Source organism: Catharus ustulatus, chromosome 2, assembly GCF_009819885.2.
Source record: "Catharus ustulatus isolate bCatUst1 chromosome 2, bCatUst1.pri.v2, whole genome shotgun sequence".
NCBI lineage: Eukaryota > Metazoa > Chordata > Aves > Passeriformes > Turdidae > Catharus > Catharus ustulatus.
The window spans coordinates 46,017,242-46,038,457 of record NC_046222.1 but is presented as its reverse complement, the minus strand read 5'-3'; the positions used below and the strand labels follow the sequence as shown (position 1 = coordinate 46,038,457).

At 40.8% G+C, this 21,216-nt stretch overlaps 1 protein-coding gene across 4 annotated transcripts in view; it reads left to right on the top strand.

The window, feature by feature from the left end:
- ALKBH8 (alkB homolog 8, tRNA methyltransferase) overlaps window positions 1-20,995 on the top strand; it is a 51,482-nt gene extending 30,487 nt beyond the window's left edge. For all 4 annotated transcript variants that reach the window (XM_033053570.1, XM_033053569.1, XM_033053571.1 and 1 more), the window contains exons 9-13: window positions 5,639-5,745; window positions 8,743-8,897; window positions 9,721-9,986; window positions 17,148-17,297; window positions 18,488-20,995. In XM_033053570.1, coding sequence (XP_032909461.1) covers window positions 5,639-5,745; window positions 8,743-8,897; window positions 9,721-9,986; window positions 17,148-17,297; window positions 18,488-19,057 — 1,248 coding nt within the window. In that variant the 3' untranslated portion in view covers window positions 19,058-20,995. The remainder of the gene's footprint in view (window positions 1-5,638; window positions 5,746-8,742; window positions 8,898-9,720; window positions 9,987-17,147; window positions 17,298-18,487) is intronic.
- Window positions 20,996-21,216: the final 221 nt, after the last annotated feature.

The following is a 21,216-nucleotide window of genomic DNA, read 5'->3' as shown; positions in this document are numbered from 1 at the left end:
ACATTCATAGAGGATTAGAAGCTCCTCCATCCAGCCCTGGTTAGTTTGAAAGTTACAATAGTTTTTCTCTTCTTGTGCACTACCTGAATCTTTTAGACAGAGGCCAGACAATGAGGCAATTTGTATCATACAGACTAACTACAAGAGATACTGGTGTGCTGTTCAGTGGATGCTCTCAACTCCATGGACTTATCAAGAAAATCATAACAAGGGGAGACCTCAGATATAAAAGAATGAAGTGCTATCCATATGTTGAAATATTTTAAGCACTTATGTGCTAGACTTTTATTAAGAGGAAGAAATGCATAGATACTTAAAACAACAAAGAATTCAGGAAGATAGTAACATGTTGCATGGATGGAAAACTGAATGCAATTTTTGAAGAAAGGAAGCCTAGTAAGTACAGTAATTTCACGACCATAAGGCGCACCAGACTATAAGACACTTTTTTTTTCAGTGAGGCTCTGCCACCAGCTCCCCCTGCGCGGTTGCTGGCCAAGGCCCCGCCTCAACCCGGCAGCCATGGGCCCCTGGACCCGCCTGTACCCGGTGGGGCTGGGCTATGCCCGCCGCTGCTCCGTGCAGCGTCCCCAGGGCCCCGCTGCTCTGGGAGTTCCCTGGCACTCCGGGTGTCACGCACTCCCCTGGCGCACCAGGAACCCCGCACTGCCGGCATGCTCCGGGAGTTCCCTGGCGCTCCGGGTGACCCGATGCCGGCAGGCTTGCCCTGTGCCACCGCTGCCCCGATTCTAGCTGCTTGCCCCCTCCCCGCGCGGCAGCCGCTCTGATTCTGGCAGCTTTCGCCCCCTGCGCGTGGCGGCTGCTCCTATTCCGGCGGCTTTCCCCCCACCCCGTGCAGCGGCTGCTCCGATTCTGGCGGCTTCCCCCCCCCGCCCATGCGTGGGGCCGCTCCGATTCCGGTGGCTTTCGCCCCCTCCCCCCACCCCACGCGGGGCCCGCTCTGATTTCAGCAGCTTTCCCCCTCCCCGCGCAGGGACCGTCCTGATGCCGGTGGGCTCGCACTTCCGGGGTGGCAAATTTCGCAACTTTGTGCATCAGATAAGGCACACCGGACTATAAGGCGCACTTCCAGGTTCGAGGGAAAATTTTAGTCAAAAGGTGCACCTTATAGTCGTGAAATTACTGTATATAAAGCATCTGAGTAATATCACCATCGTGCCTAAGTGGATAAACAGTCTTAGCAAGAGCTTTGGTATAGATCTGATATGGGGGAGGCCTGCACATGTGTTGAGAGGTTTTTGAGAAAGGCAGTACTGAAATAGTTCATCGTCACAATTGTCAATGCTGCACTCATTTCCTGAAGTATGGCCAGAGAACATGATACATGATGTAAATATCTGCATGGATTACATAAGGTAAATTTGCTATGATGTGAATTATTCAGGAAAGATAATCCTAATTGCTTTCCTTTTTAAATTCAGCATTTTCTGAATTCCGAATTTTGTAATTCAGCATGTTTTTTGCAGTGGAAGGTGCTGTATGTTACCAATTAATTGCTTTGGTCCTGTGTGAGCCAGCAGGCTCTTGTCTCTGCGTAGAGCCCCACTGTGTTGTTCAAGCTCTGTGTGTGGGCTTTAAACCGCTCAGCTGTCTTTGAAGTAGACATTCTTTTTTTCATCTGTTTTACATGTGGGAAACTGTTATGTAGGCTGATAATCTGTCTTTGCTCTCTGAACATTCAGTAAATAATGTCAGAGAGTTGAGAAGCATTCCACATTGTACTTTTTTTAGCTTTAGAGTATGTTTCGTCTAAGGTAGTCTATTAACATCAAATACAAATTGCATCAGAGACAAAGCTTAGAAAAATAATTGTCAATCCCCACTGAAGCTGTGAATTTCTTATTGACATTGTCCTTGTAGCTCTGTTGCATTATTTCTGTTTTACCTTTGAATCTTTACTTGTTTCATAGACCAGTCACTCACCTTCATCCTCCTACTCTTTCATGAAGTACAGAACCACTGCCCTGAAAGATGGTGCAGGCTTCTGCACCCTGAGGTGTTAAGAAAAAGATACTTTATTCCCTTCTCATGTTGGATTATTTTCTGATTTTTCCACTTTAACATATTTGATGCCACAGTTCGCGATGTGGGTGTCTCTTTGCTTTGATGTTTAGCCGTCCTTGAAAGCTGTTTACTGTTTCATGTGCTGTTTCATGACAAGTTATTTAAAACCACAAGTAGATGTTAGCTGGTTTTTTCTTATAAGGTTTTTTTTTTCTATATTCAGAGACCCACTTTTTCCATAGTAGAAGGAAAACTGGTGAAACTTCTATAGCACCCACTGTTTTTATTTTTTGATTAATCCTTGGATGATGCACCATGAGCTAGCTGAAAATTTGACCTTTATTGACTCTGCCATCTAAGAGAAAAAAGAATATAGGTAAAAACAAAAATAGTAATTGGAAATAGCTTCTGTGGAGCAAAGCTGTCATGAAGCAGATTGATTCAACAGTGGCAAAGTTTCTTTATTGATTGCAAGTCCTTAGTAAATTAAAAAGAGGACCAAATGTGTTAATCTTCTGTGTGCGTGTGTTTGACAGTGACAATTGAGAATGCTCTGCCATGATAAAGACACATAGAGGAATGTGGGAATGTTACCTAATTCAGTCAGTAACAGGCTTGCCAGAGATAAGAACAGAGTTCTTCAGAAATCCTTCTGTGTTGAATGTTTTTTACTGTGCTGTAAACAAAGGATAGAAGTAGTACTCCTGCTTGGGTTTTTTAAGCATTCGGGAGCAATTAATCTAGGTAAAGGAATGAAGCATAAGAATTTATTACCATTTTCTTCAGATGTTCCTTAAGTTTTATTCTCTGTCTCAATTGCAATGTCAAATTTTTTGTTAATAGACCAGTTCAAAACCTTAATATAATCTAGCTGAGGACCTCAGTCTGCTTCATCAGCAAAAGTCAGTTTTGGATTTGGATTTTTTTGACTCTTAATTACTGCTAATTACTTGATGTCATTGCCCATTTGCAAGTAAATTAATCCTTCAATTATGTTTTTCTTCCGAATCATCACAGCTTTTCATAAAGATGAAATTCAGTTAGATGGGGAGCAGCTATACAAAGTGAGATTATAGGACAGAAACTTTGCCTTCCCAGAAAAGCAGGGAGCAGGAACAGAGCTAGGATTCTGTTCTGGTGAGAACTAGATGTTACCAAGATAAATTCTTGCTTTTCAGCCTCAAATTCTGCGCCATCAGAAATTTTGTTTCATGTATTTCTTGTTGGGTTAGTGTAGTTGAAATTCAGCCAGGAGAAGATGCTTTTCTCTTCTCTATTTTCCTGCAGCTGCTGCCTGAAAATCCAGCTGCCAGGGATAGTTTTGTGGCCTCTCATTCCCAACGTGTCACCTGCCATTATGCACTCTGACCCTCTGTTGTTTCGGGTGCACAGTTGTTTAAAGGGCAGGATTTCAGGAACATCTCCTGTGAAGAGACTCTGGGGCCACACAAATGGTGGGGGAAAAGGAATTGGAGAGGAATTGAACGAGGTAAAACAGCAGAGAAGGCAGGGAGCTGGAGTTTCTGTTGTTTCCCACTATTTCACATGGAGTCACCAGCCTGGCATGTGGAAGTGAAAAGGGAACAAGGTCCTCTTTTGGACCTTGGAGGGAGATGAGAACTGGAAATGCAGGGGACACATTAGAGGTCTCCTCATTGATTCATGGATAAAGTGCAGTTCTTTAATATCATCTGCAAGAACAGAGCTTTGTAGCTGCTACTGACTCAGAAAGGACTAGTGGGGTAACGGGATTCCTTTTAGGGAGGAATCTGGACATTGTTGTGTTCAGTATATTACGCCATACTGCTGAAGAATCTGGACTCTTATCTTGTCCCCTCACACCTGTCCCCAGCAGCAGTGACCTGAGAGGCAAAAAACAGATTGAGGCATCATCTGACCCATTTCATCCTACCACTTCACTCCCCATTTTCTTTCTTTACTTGCTGGTCCTGATCAGTTATCTTATGATTTATTTCTCTTACCAGATAGCAGCAACTTTTTACAGAGACCTGCTGCTACTTGTGTTTTACACAACAGCATCCCCATCAGATTTGTAAAGCCTCCTGTATTTTCTCCTTCTTCACTCCATGCTTCTTTGAGGTTTCCTAGAAGAAATTGCCAAGTCCAAGGGAAGGAGTACAGTAGCAAGTGTCTGCCATTTATCTATTTGCTATTGAAATGTTTCATGCTCTAATCAGAGCTTATAGTTATGCTTTATTACTCTTCCCCACTATGCTGTTCATCACCCTTGTCACTTTTTGCCTTAAATTTGGATAGCCCAACAGGAGAAGCTGTGTCACTCTGAGTGGTAGTACAGTATAAATAATTTTTTTCCTAGAAGTGTAAATACTATTGTGCTTTGCTTCAGTGTGCACAACATTAAATAGTAATTGTTGTTAGTGGCAATTTGTAGTGTTTAAGAGTCTTGCTTATTCAGTCTCTGTCATGCTGGGTTTTTGTGCTGAATGACTGATTGTTGCACCACTGTTTTTTCTTTGTTAAAAGCATCTGTATGCAGAAGGAGAACTGCTTAATTTGTTTTAATCTGGCCTACTGGAGTAAGTTTACTTTTAAATTGCATACTTAGTAGGTTACAAATCAGATGGCAGCATTTCCATGGTGCTAATTCTCCAGTGTACCAGGAATTGCTGACTTGAATAGGTTTTGACCACTTCTATTTTTCAGTAAGTCTTCTGTAACTCATTTGGCTTGCTCAAATGACCTGCTCCTTATTTTCCACAGCAAGAATGTCTCTCATTTGGGAAATGTAAAAGGATAACATTCCTAGCCCAAGCAGAAGCAAAATGTACCACTGCCATCTGGGCTGTGAAATTGGAATAAAACTGAAAGCGTTACCTCAGTATATTGCCATGGCTGGAAGCCAGATGGCAGATAATAAAAGGATGGTCTGGTAGTTGGCATGTTAATCAGAATCTTGGGATATGCTTGTTGTGCTTCAAATTCCCAAGAACTGAGGCAGGTTGGAAATTATTTCTCTCACCTAATACTGCTTATCTCAGTGTTATGTATCTACTGAGCTAATTGTCTCAGCTCACCACTGTGAATGGATAGGCAATTCCATAGGGCATAGGGTCATTCCACATCACTTAGCTCTACATTTTACACTAGAATGAACAACCCTGTGGAGAAGCTTGTCTCTCTGTATGGACATTACAAAAAGACAGTAGCTGATGGCCTTAGTCCAGATACATAACATTCAGATGCTGGAGGTACAGCAAATGAGCCCTCTTGTCCTCTCATGCAGCTGCCTTTAGTTGAGGGATGGCAGTCCTTTCCTGCCTCACAGGTGCACACAGAGATTGAGCAGTGCTACTGTTCTTACAAAGTTTTTGTTGTGAAATGAAATGGATGTGTAATTTTAATTACCTCTATATGCATATTTTGTGACTACCTGAGATTTGAACATAGTGCTGAAAGGGAGGGAGCTTTAGGGCAGGAGACATGGAGACTTGTGCATGCCTAGGAAATACGTAGCTGTTTCATAGCAATATTCAGTTGAACGCATTAGAGAGACAAACAAAGCTAGGACTTGAGAATACCTGGCTTGTATAAGAAGGTCTCATTCATGGTGGCTGGTTTTGTTTCTTTTTAGATTGTGATGGATTTCAAGCACCCTGATGGCCGTACAGTGGCAATTATGTTGCCCCGATGCAGTTTATTGGTGATGACTGGAGAATCCAGATACCTGTGGACACATGGGTATGTGTAAGAGTACCTGCACTGCTGATAATAGAGGAATAATAAATGTTGTTTGTTTGCTTTTAAATGACATTCTGTGTTTAAAATTGCCTGAAAGAAATCAAGTCAAGCTTTATAATTAATATACAAATTCACTCTGCTGCTCAGATGCTGCTTAGGTTAAATTGAAAAACTTGGGGATTTAGGAAGCTAATTGCCAGTCCCTGAGGTGCAGTTTCCTGCTGCTGTTACAAGTGAGGTTTCAGTCGGAAATTGTTCTCACATCTCTAGTGTGAAAGTTCTCAATGACTCTGAGCTGGCAAAGAATTGATTGTAGTGCAATTAGTGTCACCATTCCCTTTCTCTCTTTTCAGCCCACAGCTTTTCCCATTGGATCACATATGCCAAAGGCTTGAGAGAGGGGCTAGTTTAAGAGATTGACTTCCCCTGCACTGAGAGCCTGAGGGTGGCAGAGGGGAGTCTTCCTGAGCTGTTGCCAGCTGCTTTAGGGACACTTTAGCTGCTGGTAAGATTGCATTGAGCAGTTTTGGGATGCTGCAAAGAGATTTCTTGAAATATGTCTTGGGGCTTTGCTTATTGTAGAATTTAAATACATGTTTTTAAAATTGTGCACCACTGGGAGATACTTAGAGTTGGAGTGCTGAAATTGGCAAAAAGGCTAAAAACGTCGTGAGCTCTGAGTGTGACAAGAATGCATTTCAGGAGCATATGGCAACCCTGTATTGGACAGAAATGCCCAGAGTAAGGCATTTCTTCCTTTGTTTGACCCAAGCTGTCACTGGCTCAACAGTCAATTGGAGATACTAATTACATTCTGTGTAAATTATACACCAAATCCTTTTATTGGCAGAAAATTTTTTACCTTTTAATTTTGCTGTTTAATATGTATTGTGAAAACAGGGTGAACATGGACTCTCTGGTAACATTTACATTGTTAATTTTATAGAGCTCTTATACCACCTGTATCTTCCCTTGTTAAATTAAATAGCTGTAAAAAGCACTTGGTCCTTCTGATGTGCATTGCTATAGAAGCTCAGGGCAGTGAACACCCTTGTTGCTTGATATACAGGACTGAATATGGATACCAATATTGTAAGCTTCTTATGCTGTCCTATCAAATACCATCAGTTGTCTTTTGGAAAGGTCGTGCACAGCTCTGAGAATACAGTGCAGTTTCCACGTCAGTAACACTGCTGGGCAGGGAAGCCGGTGGGCAGTCCCCAACCCCAGGCTGCTCCTTGGGCCATGCTGAGGCCAGGCTGGAACACCAGCCCAGGGTCAAGGTCAGGCCGTGCACAGACGGAGCTGGGGATGCATCTGAGATTGTAACTGGAACAAGGGCCAGTGGGACAGCCTCCATTTAAACACAGCTCCCAGAGGAGGGAGGGCTCATGCTTTCTGAGGCCTCAGGTTTCTCCAGGACTACCAGCTCTGCTCTTTCCAAGCCAGCCCTGGGCACTCCCAGGAGACAGAAGGATGCGTGCTGGGCACTTGCAGTACTGGCCAGCCACCATTGAGGTTGGAATAGTGTACCTGTCTGTTAAAACCTGGAATGAGATTACTTAACTCCCTTGTGCCTTCAAGTGATGGTTGTCTTTTGAGAACCAATGAATAAACTACATTGAAAATTAAGATCTCAGACCTTTCTACTCATAAGTGGTTCCTGTGCTGGTTCTTGTCCATCTTTCCTAAATATAGTTTTTCTATATGTTTTTAAAAGCAACAGTGGGTCAAGATACTCAACTGGAGTAAGCCTTGCATCATGCCGCTGGAATGTTGTACTGTAATCAAAATTAAAATCATCCAGTCAGAAGTTGTAACTAATTCACTTGCATACATAATATCAAAATGTATTTAATGACATTTGTGATGCCTTTTATCTACACCTTGAAAGTCAAATCATAAGAGCACAAGAGTCAGTTTTGAAATTAATCTGGACATATTTTCAGGGTATATACTTGAATGCCAAGGAATTAAAGACTTTGTTTTGACCCCATTAACAAAGTGCACAGGAAAAGCATTTTTGTTCAGCTCTCTGTGAATGAGAAATACATGGTTTAGAAATAAACTATGCAGTGTCATCAAGGAGGGTGAAAGATGTATTCTCTTTTTGAATCACAGGTGAAGGTAAAATTCTGGCTTTTCTGATGAAGTTCATTGGTGATGTTTTTCATATTTGGTTACCTGGCAAGGCTTCATTCTTGGCACTGCAATAGTAAAACCCCTCTGTGCCAAGCAAGAGGGCATGCAGCATTTTCTTTTTGACATTGGGAAGTTCTAGTAATAGTAATGAAAAGAAGCAAGAGAGAGGAACAAAACCCAAGAGCGACAAGAGACGCACAATGCAGTTGTTCACCACCCACTGATTGATGGTCAGCCCACCCCCAGTTTGTACACTGAGCAGGATGCTCTGTGGTATGGAAACTCTGCTCAGTTTGGGTCAGCTATCCTGACCATGCTGCCTCCCAGCTTCTCTTACCCCTCCTCACTGGCAGAGCATGGGAAACTGAAAAGTCCTCACTTACAGTAAGCATTACAGCTGCAACATCAGAGTGTTACCAACATCATTCTCATACTAAATCAAAAACACAGCACTGATGCTGTTAGCACAGACACTTAGAAGAAAATTAAATATATCCCAGCCAAAAACAGGACAAAAATCTATACATTAAAAATAAATAAATAAAATTATATGTATATAAAAATACTAGAAAAAGAAACAATCAAACTTAATGGAAGAAAGAAATGGAAGGGGGAAGGAGGGAAGGGAAATGTAATTACATGGAATTAAACAACCCTTCATTTCATTAATTTGTGTCATCTCTTTGCTCTCTGAAATTGAATAAGTTAAAAACTGAGAGGCAGAGGTATGTTAAATAGCACATTGTAATCACATTTCTCTTACAGGTTGTAAGGATTGCCTTCTTACAAAGACTGACTGGGTTTTATTCTGATGCAAATTGAATTATTCCTTTATTTTTTGTTCCTTTATTTTAGGATCACACCTAGAAAATATGATGTTATTCAAGCATCAGAACTTGGGCACAAAGTTAGAACAATCACTGCTGATGTTGGAGATTTAACATTAAATCGAAGGGAAACAAGGACATCATTTACATTCAGGAAAGTGAGGAGAAGCCCTTGCAATTGCAGTAAGTGTCTTGAGGCAACCTTCAAGTCAAAATTATTTATCACCAATAGGTAGCTTTTCTTTTTTTGAGCAAATTATTTGATTCCTTTGGGTAGTTTTGGCAGTCATCATAGCAATTCTTGGATGGTTCTTAGCATACTATATGGCTTGAATTGGTTGCATTCACGTGGTTACTGGAGTTTCTCTATAGAAGAAGGCATTTGGCTTGCTCCAGAGACAACCAAGTAATCTGGAGTCTTATGTTTCATTGGCATTTCAAGTGCTTAATAATGTAACAAAATTGAAATAAGTACTATTATTCACATTTTTTCCTCAGTTTTGATTGGTTTGGTTTTTTTTTGAAGGAGCCTGTAATTTTGAGAAAACAGGTACATTAGAGAAGGAGAAGTGGTCATATCTGCTGGGACAGAGCCATGTAAAGTGCCTTAGGGCAGCAGAGATGATAATTAGACTCGTGCCTCAATGATTACATGGAACTGAAGTCCATTTATGCCCTTAAAACAGAATTTCAGAGGCTGAATTGTAATAGTGTTGTGGTCTTTGGCACTGGGGGCACTATCTCAGTTTTGAGAATGTAAACATCATTAACATAGCAGATAATGATCACTGCAAACAGCCTCTGGTACATGTGGGCCGGTTACTTACTTCCAGGTCATCAAACACTTCTGTAGTTTGACCTGTGTTTCAGTTTTTAAAAGGTAAAGGAGAAATGAAGCATTTTTTGCATTTTAATATTTCACTTTTAAGTTAATTTTACTAAGTATGCTTAATCAATGAGGAATTGCTTAAAATAAATAATATTTTGTATCTGTTGCTGTATCTAGTTTACCCATCTGTCTGTGACAGCCAGAAAGGACAGCAGAGACCGGTGCAACCTTCATTTCCCCAGAATGAGATGGAGGCCTCAAAACTGGAGCAAGAATATGTACACAAGGTGTATGAAGAGATTGCCACACACTTCAGCAGTACCAGGCATAGCCCATGGCCCCGAATTGTAGAGTTTCTCAGGTCCTTGCCAACAGGGTCAATAGTGGCTGATATTGGTTGTGGTAATGGGAAGTACCTTGGCATCAACAAGGATTTGTACATGGTAAGTAGTAGCTACTGTCATTTGTTTTCACTGGTTCTGGTGTTTATTCTGCACTTGTAGCATGCTGGAGGTTCAGGTTGGCATTGGAAGAATGCTGAGAACAGAAAAGTATTTCTTTATGCAAGATCAATTACCAGTTTTCTTAAGTTTCCACATGTATTCATTATGTGCATTACCTTTTTCTTTTTTTCAAAGCCACTTCTGCTCTGTAATTTAAAATGCATTAAGACAAATAGTAATGGGTGCAATGGATTGAAAACTTATAATGGATGATTTAGCCTTTTTTGTCGTCGTTGAATAAATTTATTAAATGGTTGGGCAATTTGAATGCTTCAAACAAAATTGTCATTTGCTTGGTGAGTGGGTGAAATCTCCATGGGCAATGCTATATTTCATGACCTCTTCAGTTCTCTGTGGCCTGGTGACACATCTCATTTGTGAATGATGTCATGTTTGACTGTTCCACCTCTGGCTCTGTGCACAGGCCCAATAAATATGCCAACATAAAATCCAGCACAGTGAGATCTCAACTTTGGGAAAATTTCTGACCTTTCACTCCCTTTTTTTTTTTTCACGTTTAGACAGTTCTGACATAATTCTTGCTTATTTTCTCTCTTTCACTGTCTCACAATCTCTACTTAGTCGGGTTTTACTTCTCTCCCTACCTAGCAGGGAGAGGTGAATTATGTACAAATATGAACCAAGAGATAGCTTTCATTGCAGATATTTAAAAGATATTTTTGGAGGAAATAAAAAAGAGTCAAACTTGCCATTGTTCTAACCCAAAAGAAATCTCAAAGGAGTGTGTGTTATGGTATCTTCTATCTCCTGTTCCAGGATTGTCTGATTGTTTCACTTGTTTGTCCTGTGAAACACTCTGAAATCCATCAGACTTGAAAACTTCTATGTAGGGCAAAGCATTCATTATTGATAATAAAACTTGGAGTTGTTTTTCTGTTTCAGGAGTTTCTGTCCTGTTATTTATATGCAGCTAAAAAAGATAAGTTTTTGTTTACAATGCTGTTTGTGTTAGTAAATGATTTCCCTTACTGTTCTTATGGGCTAGAACAACATCAACCAATTAATAAGTAGGCATCTCTATTCCCGACTGCTGTAGCCTAATTATTTAATTCAGTACATTTCAGTCTTTCAGTCCTGACTCCTGTAAGAAAAAGCAGCAAGCCTAACTGGAGAGTAGAAACATTTATCATGAAGGTCAACTGGTCGTAGAATGGATTTGATAAATTGCAGTTGTGGAGTTTTGTGGTAGACTTTTAAAGTGAAATTAATGCAAGCTACTGTGTTCAGAAATTGCCAGCACCAGTCTGTTTTCTGGAGCCCACAGTTGACCAGCTAAGGAAAGGAATGATCACATAATGACTGGCAGTCAAAGAAAAGCCAGCTCCTCTCTCTATTACTCTAGGAGTTACCTAATTTGTTACTTAATATGTATCTGAGAAATAACAACATTAGAAATAACAGTGAAAGGGAGGAAACTATTAAAGAAGCACTTGAGACGGTTGAAAAATAGAATCTGGGAATTGCTTCGTTCAGTTGGCCTCCCTTGACATTTTATTTTCCACTGGTGGCAACTAGTGGTTCTTAGATGGAGATAGATTCTAGATTTTATATTTGGCTGTTTTCATCTACAAGTCAGCACAGTGCCTCAGGAGGATGGATTTAACTCCTTCTTTCTACCAGATTTATTTTTCTGTAACAACCAGTGTTGTTAAAGAAAACCCTGTGTGTATTGTGTTTACAGGTGTTTTTAAAATTTGACAAGGTGTCTCTAGTGCTGTTAATTCCATCTACCATGGTTTAGTCATGGAGCTGAGGGTGAGGGGTAACAATGTTTTATGTGTCAGGTGTATTGTTGGGATAAAGGGAGTGCTCTCTAGATGGAGGCATCAGTTTTCTCCTTCATTTACTACTCTTTAGATGGAGACATAAAATCCAGACATAAACTCAGTAAATTCTACATCTTTTTTTTGTGCAGAGTGTAATAGAGCTCTTAGCCCATGTCCTGTTGGGAAAGAAGCAATGAAGCAGTGCTGTGAAGTTAGGAGTTGTGTAGGGATTGGATAAAGCACTGTTGGCACAGCTCTGTAGCTTGGGGTATTTTGACTCAGAAGTACTGAAACCCGAGGCAAGCATTTCCTGAAGGCAAGCAATATGCTTTACAGGTTACTGTGCGCTTTTATGGTTTAAGTAGCAGTGCTAATGGTAGATCACAGCTAAGGTAGCTCTCTTGATGGTTTTAATCTTCAGGTGCTGTCTGAAAACGTCTCCACTGTGGCCTGTGCTGTTGTAGTTGCTTCAGTTTCTCTGGATGATTACATGCAGCCTTATCTACGTGAGTGTCCCATGTGACAATGAAATGCACGAGTCCATCTATGCTCAGCAAAAGTGACAGTGCTGTAATGGCTGCATTATTCTGACACAGTGAGAGAGCAGCAATTCCATGATAAACAAATTCAGATTAAGGATGTTTCAGCTGGAGATGGAATCCATATCTGTTGTAGCTAGCACAAAAGCTGGGGAAAGGTTGAATTTAACAGTGTTTCAGATTACTTTTTCTTTTTTGTCTCGCCCACCTTGCTATTGTTTAAATGAATGCAAAAAAGAGACAGAGTTTTAGTGTTGTTTTTCCACAATTCCCTTCCCACCAAATCTCATTTGGGGGATTATTTTAACAGATTTTATTTAGGTGTTTTCAAGCTTAATATTCATATCTGTAAGCAGAGCTTATATTTTTATGGAACAAAATGTTTCAGCCTTAGCCATTCCCCGATTACCGCAAAGGTTTCATTGATGCTATTGCAATTATGTAATTAATTTCTATGCACTTTAGCTTTGTCTCATTGTTTCCAGTGTTCAGGTAGGTGTGGTGATGTGTAAGTCTCAGCAGGAATGTTCAGACTGCTGCATGAATGAAAAGTCATTTAAGTCTTTCAAATTTGTAGTTTACATCTTTAATTGAACTGATAAATTGGTGAGAAATTCAGTGGCAAATAACTGAAAATGCCATAAGGTAGATATGTTTCCTTTTTGTATAAAGAAATTACTCTACTTGACAGACTACTGATGATAGGAGAAACAATATGGCAATAGAGGAGCCAAAATTATTTGCTTTAATACAGATATTCCTATTTCTGTTTTGTATGTCATTCAGAGGTAATTGGTAATGCAGTTTATATTTCACAAGACCTTGTAAGACCTGCTTTTGCTGTCAGATGTGTACCTCTGTTTTCTGCATTACTGCTCCAAACTGCGATCTACTGGAACTATATAAAAATTTAATTTTTCCAGGGTGTAGGGAGGAGAGACAGTGAATATTTACTGTGGTATGGTTGCATAAAGTTGGGTGGGTTTTAGTTGCACTGGGTAATAGATTCCTCTCCCAAGGACTTTTTAGTAGTGAGTAAAACCTGGGAAAGAAAAACCATTTAGTAAAGGTATGCCTGGAGTAAGTTCACCATATCTTAGGAACTGAAGGGTGAGACAGATGAACCTTTCCTGCCCTTTTCTCTCAATGAATAATAGTCATTAAATGGGTGAGAGATCTGGGAAGAGAGCTAAGAAGGAACTGGGCAAGAGCAGCACAAAACTAGAATGAAGGCTGAATTGTTCAACTTGCTTCTGTTGCTTTGTCACTGAGAAATGAACTCCAGGCCTTAGGCATAGCACTTTGCTTTCAGAGATACCCTGACTACATGCAATGGAAAGCCAAAACACTACATGAAAGGAATGCTGAAAGCTTGACTCAGATGAATTGTTTGCTGGAATGTAATTTGGCTTCTTGAGCTCATGCTGTTAGTTATAGCTGAGGCGTTTCTCTGGAGAGCAACATAATTCCATTCGGTGGCTGGATTTCAGAATTAGATATCGTTTTGTTCATCGCTTTGTAATGTGCTGAATAAATCAGGTTCCCAGATACTTAAATGAACTAAGTCTACCAGGCTGAGTTAGTTATAATGAGATAATGTGAAAGAAAACACATAGTGGTTGGGCAATCTCAACCTGTCTTTACCTATCTTTTTTTCAGCATGCAAAAGGGCTTGCCTTTTGCAGATTTGCAGCATCATTACAAAGCAAGCTATTTCTTAGTGTCTTTTGCTCCCTAATGATCTATACCAAACCACAGCATTAAACAGAATGTATAAAATCTACTTTAGCTATTCTTTGCTGTGAAGGTGGAGGTGAAGGTGCATGGGCAGGTGTTACATTTGTTTCTCCTTCCTTCTCCTCTTTTTTCTTGGCCTTTTTTTTTTTTTTTTTTTTTTTTTTTCTTTTTGATACTTTGATTGTCTAAAGGTTTGCATTATGCAGTGTGCCCAGAGAGGGTGTGGTATGCCAGAATGTTGACATTCCTTTGCCCCTTTCCTAAGTTTTGTTTTTGTTTGGGTTCTAGTTGCAGAGTTACAGGCCTCCATACTAATACAGATTTCTTGTCTTAAAGTAAAAGTTGGATGCATATTTATCCTTATACACTGAAAATCAAGTGGGTTTCAGTCACAGTGCCTGTCAGTGGTCACTCTTGCGCTCCTGTGAGCCATTGTTTTTACATCACAAAAAGTGGTGAAGAGATGGGTGGAGGTACTTCCCAAAAAGGCAGGGATGTGGGAACGGATGTCTGGAGCAAAATGTGAGAAACCTGAGAAGCCAGGAGTGACTTGCTGAGAGGTGGACTGGCTGAGCAGACTCAGCTGCATAATCAGCTGAGGTATTTATTTATAGTTTCTCAAGAAATTATTGAGAAGAATCATAGATAATATGAAATAGAAAGCAAAAAACATACATGCAGCTTGACTCACCTAGAGATATACTAGATTCTTTTGGGTTTGGACGCCAGACTAATAGTAATTCATCTGCCTGTATCCACTCTTCTAGAGGAGATGCTAGCAAAGACAATAAATATTCTGTTCTGAGCATCGAAAATAGAGAAATGAACTGGCAAAAATTAAAGCTTTCCAGCTATATTTTGAGATTTGTTTTAAATGTTTTGATTATATATTTAATTAGAGAGAGAAAAACCTGTTCTCAATTAAAATAGTCCCTTGAACTCTTCTGTAGATGAAGTTTCATCAGTCAAATCTTCTGCATGCTTTAGAATTTAAAAATCAGTTAGTAACAGAATGGGAAAAGTTGAGTTTGGACTCTCTGCCCCTTGCTGTAAATGTTTTCTGTACTCATAAAAACCACAGGCTAATTTTCCAGCTGTAAGCTGGTATTGCACCACTAAACTAACCTGGTTTTTTGCTACCTGCTTTTTTGCTACCTTGTTGTTTTCTAAGTGTCTGAAATGTATTTTGGTTTTAATGAATGCATGTCTCTTGTAAGTTAGAAAATGCAGGAGTGTGATGATTATAATCATTTTGAAATATCACCTAGAGATAATTGCCGTAAGGATGTGGAAGTTGCCTAGCTTCAGCGCCAGGCATCTGTGGTGGCTCCCTGTGTTCACCATTTATGCCTATATGCATAGCACTCATTGTCATGTTTACGTTTAAAACCACATGAAGTTTTAGCCTAATATGCCTCTTTTAGAGCAGCTGTGTGTTTGAAGTGTACTGTTTCAAGGTCTCAATTTTCACTATGAAACACCATCTTCTAGCTTTGGATGTACATTTGCTTGAGAAAGTATGTCAGTATAAGTAAACCTGACTTCATAATATTTGAAATAATTTAGATGCAAATGAGGGCTTTGCAATCTGGCACTCATGCCTTTGTTCTCGTTCTCAGTTTGTTTGATTTCATCAACATACATTGTAGTCCTTTTCAAGGTCATTTTGGGAACGGGGGATTGTGTTCCATTATCCAGTCCATTTTCACTCTAGGTGTGGAGGACCAAAGCAATTCTTTCTGAGAAAGCTTCTGTCAGTGGAAGCTGCAAGTATTTTTCTTCCTCCTTCTGCCAGCAGTGAATTTGGTCCTTTGAGTTTTATTATTAAGTACTGCAAGTCAATGTCTTAATTGCAGAAGTAACTAAAGGTACCAGTAATGAGGTGTGCAATCACTAACATGCAGGCTGTCAGAGTAATTTAAAGACACTTCAGTTGGCTGCCAATGTAAAATGATGGGGATTTGTTTGCATTCAAGTAAATAAGGGTTTCCTTTTTTTGTTCATAAGCAACACAATTCACTTAGTGATTTAGTAAATGCCGGAGACCAAGGAATGAGTGCGAAGAAAGCAATGTTAGGATTGATCTTTTCAGGTCTGTTTATTGCTAATTGGCAGGATTATATGTGCATATTCATAGTTTTTGTGGAGGATTATCTTGTATTGTCAGGTTGGCATTTTCACAACTGTTTCATTTACTTTGGATCAAAAGTCAGGGACCTGAGTAGAAGGCAGCTCACTGGTAAGCTTTCATGAAAGAATGCTGGAACAGAATTCTGTTTTTTTTCCAAACTGTGGTGATAGGCTGAAAGATAAAAGGATTTGAACAGATAAAATGAAAAATTACGATGGAAGATAAATATATTTTCAGTAATCATTGCAAAAGAGGTTGTTTAATTTTCGTGGTACTACTGTCTCTCTTGGGTTGATTAAGCAGAGTAAGTTGTTTGCTGTTCTTCTGGCATCAAAGACAGTTTAGTTATTCTTTTGGTGTCAAATGCAACAAATACTGTCTGAGCCTGTTCTCTGCTATCTACTTCTTGCTGGTCACTGAAAACAAATAAATTTATTATTCTCATGCATGCAAAGTTTGATATATAACCTGATAGCAGGGCTTTGGTTTGAGTATTCAGTGTGCAGACATGAAAACCAGGATGGTGCGTGCCTCATTATTTCTTTCAGAAGGTGTCTTGATCAATTTAGATTTATTACATTTATTAGATTTATTGTTTTTATGCAGGCATTTAAAAAACACTTCTAAATGCTGATTTTTCAAAAGCAGTAAGTTTTGTCTTACTGCCTTTGGTGTGGACACTGGGCAGGTGTAGCATCAGGGTTGTTTTCTTTTTGTCTATACCTGGGAACTATATACTCCTCTTGAGGCTGTTTTCTCACACTTGCCTCTTGTTTTGATTTTAAACCCTGTTCCCTCAGTAGGAAAACTGTGATGACTCTCTTACTGTAAGCATCAAATGAAAATCATATTCCAGTCTTGTAATTATCCTCTCATGAAAAGCTTAATGAAACACTTTCTGTTCCAGGTTGGCTGTGATCGCAGCAAAAACCTGGTGGATATCTGTGGAGAAAAGCATTTCCAGGCATTTGTCTGTGATGCCCTGTCAGTGCCGATCCGCAGTGGTTCTTGTGATGCCTGCATCTCAATTGCTGTAATCCACCACTTCTCAACAGCAGTAAGTCACCCCTCTTTCTGCTCCACTGTACTGTTGGATTGCTGTGCAGAGCTACTAATACTACAATACAAGTAAAGGCAAGAACAAAATGGGAAGAAATCCAAGGTTTGCATTTGGTGTAAGCAGTTGTCAGAGCAGAGTTCAGCTGTTGTGGTACTGCTGCTTCTTAAACTTTCTGTTCACATTCTGCTTCTCGGGTGCCCTTGCTCCCCGTGGAGCTTTGGCCCTATGTTTGGGTGTCATTTTTGTGTGCTTGTAATTAATGACACTGGAGAAGGGGACTCTGCTTTGGGAGTCAAGAATTACATTGTTTCCTGGCTCAGATCTTGGGCTCTTGGGCAGATCTTGTGATTTTGGGCTTTTAAATCTGTGCATTGGTTACCCATCTCCAAACAAAAGGGAGACTGCTCACCAGTCTGCTGCATCGCTCGGCTGGGTAAGGTTCTTCTGGAAGAAACTGTGCCATGGTAACAAGTTTCTAGACCATCTTAGAGAGGCCCCATGGATCTTTACATACCAGAAATGAGGTGAATGTTTTTCCAAATCCAGTAAAAAAAAGTAGAAGGAACTCCGTTTTGGAGAAGGCTGACATATCTTTGTTCATGTGATCAGAGAACCTGGGTTTAAGCTGTAAGTCTGGCCCCTTCAGCTGCAAATTTAGCCTGTGCATCATCAGGTGTGGTAGATTTGAATCTGAGATTTTAAATACTGAATCACCTTCTTGAAAAGGTGTCTGTCTTTTCCAGGTGGGCTGATATGTCCAAGAAATCCTGCTCAGCAGAGAACTATTTTCAAATGGAAAGAGAATAGTAGAATCACTGAGGCTGGAAAAGACCTTTAAGATCCCCGAGTCCCACTGTTAATCTGACACTGCCAAGTTCACCACTAAACCATGTCCCTGAGTGCCACATCTACAGGTCCTTTAAATATCTCCAGGGATGGTGAATCCACCACTGCTCTGGACAGCCTGTTCCAGTGCTTGACATGAATGATGTCTTCACAAAGATAATTGTGTTTAGGAAAATGTCTTGACTTGCACACAGTGATGGGCTATATTATGAATGAAAATAAATAGTGGGAAAAAACACCTTCTTTTCAAGTTTTATTGTATCTTTGGTAAGGAGAAATTGCTGCCATTCCATTCTCCTGACTTCTTGTTTATGTACCAACTTCACACTTTTCCTTTCCAGGAGCGGAGACTGGCTACTATCCGAGAACTAGCTCGACTTCTAAGACCTGGTGGAACAGCACTCATTTATGTCTGGGCAATGGAACAAGAATACAAAAACCAGAAGTCTAAATACCTTAAGGAAAAGAATGGTAGTAAAAACAAAGACAAGGAAATGAATACTGCCACAGCCCAGAGACCACTTAGTGACCAAGAGCCTGATAACAGCAGCCAAGACTCAGCATGGTCTGACCAGCTCCTTAACAACTTGAAGGATGAAAGCTGTGATGCCAAGCCAGTAGCAGACTTCAGACTGCCTGTTCACACTAACAGAACCTCCTTTCACTCTCAAGATTTGCTGGTTCCCTGGCACCTGAAAGGTGGTACTAAAAAGAAAGAGGAAAATGTTGATACAGGGTTGGTTCCAGGTGGCTCCAAAGAATCGCAAGAACTCAGCCCTGTTTTCCACCGCTATTACCATGTGTTCTGTGAAGGGGAACTGGAAGCAGTATGCAGATCCCTGGACTGTGTGAGGGTTCAAAAGAGTTATTATGATCAGGGAAACTGGTGTGTGATTCTAGAAAAGTTGTAGCCTGTGGTGCTTCCTCTTCTATCTGTAGAGTTTTTGTTTTTTAAAGTGAAAGGTATTTTGTGAAAGATGTTTTTATTGCAGGCTCCAGCTACTGCCTCTTTTAAAATAACAGAATAAAGATTGTGTATTGAATTAATAACAGTGGCTAGCACTGTATGCATATGTTAACAAAATAATGACAAAACTCAGCTACTATCTCTGCAGAATGTTTACTTTACTTCTCTGAATTACAGTGAAGAGGATTAAGTGGGAAAATATTGCCCATGCAAATCACTAAGGCCAGCATTGATCTTTTAAAGACAAAGGGCTTGGTTCTCCCTTCTCTTACACCACTTTATATTGATGTAGCTGCAGTGCTTTCCCTGCAGTCAACAGCTAATTGGAATGGAGTCTGGGCAGGAAAAGCAGAGCTGTTTACTGTGTAAAGTTGTGGATCAGGGAGGAGGGAGTGGATGGCATATGAAGCAGTTAAACTGAAGAGTCAAACTGCTGCCTCAGCTTTGATCCTGCCTGCTTTGGTGTCCATGAGGGGTGACAGGTCTCTTTCAGATTGGAATACACTCTCATTTGTGATAATAATGATTTTCTCAAAGGGAAGTGGAAGGTTAGTGGGGATACCACAGACATTTTTCTCTTCCTTGACTCAAATACCCACAATTCATGCTGTTCATCCCCAGATTTCTGTAGCTCTTCATTGTAGTGTTGTGTGAAAGTTCCTGTGAGGTGTGAGTTCCAGACCAGCTCTGCTACACACCTGCATTCCTATGAGTGCATGTCTCTGTGCCTGTAGCACCAGGACTTGTGGGGGTAGGGTGACCCTGAGATCCTCCAGGGGGAAAAAAGGGAAAAATATTACAGTGAAGGCAATATTGGTGCAGGTTTTCTTCTGGGTATTTTCAACCTCTAAATGCTGGCAGTGGAGCAAAGTTTATTTAATGCACTTCAGAAGAGCCAAGGACTGGAGTAGAGGAGAACTGATGCTGGGCTGGCTGACTCAGAGCAGCCCTTTTGGCTGTGGCTTACAAGGACTAGTGCAATTTATTTGATACAACTCTCGTGCTGCAAAAGGAGAGTGATACCTAGAATGCATTTCTGGAACTAAAATAATGGGCTGACTCTTGTAAGGTGAATGGCTATTGGTGCCTCTGGAAACCAATGCTGCTAAGCTATGCTGTCACTGTCTCCTACACTGGTTGATTGCCTGTAGTTGTGGCAAGGTATTGGCAGGTCATGCTGCTGTAAATAATGGCACGTAAACCGAGGTGCCCATCCTAAATCATGTGGGGACTTTGAGGACAGCTTGGCTTACTCCTGCCTGCCTCCCATGTGCAGGTTAAAGGCTGCTGTGCTGGCAGCCTGCTCACAGTCACCATTTCTCCTAGACTCCCATCTTTTAATGGAGAAAATCTGAGGGGAATGAGAATAGTAAGAGAGGAGCTTGCTGCCACCACAATTCACCTGGCCTGTGCTTTGCTTGGTGTCTGCTTTTGAAGAGCCCTTGGGAAGGAAGGTCTCATTCCTCAGCTGCACAATGCTGTCCATGTAGCAGCAGCCTTGTCTTAACTGATTTCTTTCCTTTAGACAACAAAGGAAACATGTCTGTAGCAATGAGCCCTCTGGGCATGTTCAGGGGCTGATTTGCACACATTCAGTGAATATCACATAGCTGGAAACATGTCTTGCATCAAGACCTGAGCTGGCTTCAGTACTGCGACACAGCATTTGGGTGCAGGAACTCGCCCCTTTCCCAGCTGGACTGTGGGACCAGAGCTAGCCTGACAGCTCCAGGGTGCAGTGCTACATGGTGTCAGTGTGTCACTGGTGAGAAGCCTCTGCTGGGTGTCCGTGCAGTGACTAACTCACCAGACCAAGCTCTCTGTTATTTCTGATTATGTGGATTGCATTCATGTAGAATAAAGTAGGAGGACACATCTCTGAGCTCTGTGTCTGCATGGCTCTGTGTTTGCTGGTGCCTGGACTCCTGCTGAGGACACAGCAGCTGCTGCTGGGTTTGTACATTGCCTGTAGCTGCATCCTTCTTTAAGGATATATGGTATTCTGGCAAGGAACAATTACTGCTTGAAAGTCCTACTGAAGTGCTGCCATATCGTGACCTTGTGTGACAAATTAGGAATCAGGTCTGCAGTTGTGCTCAATTA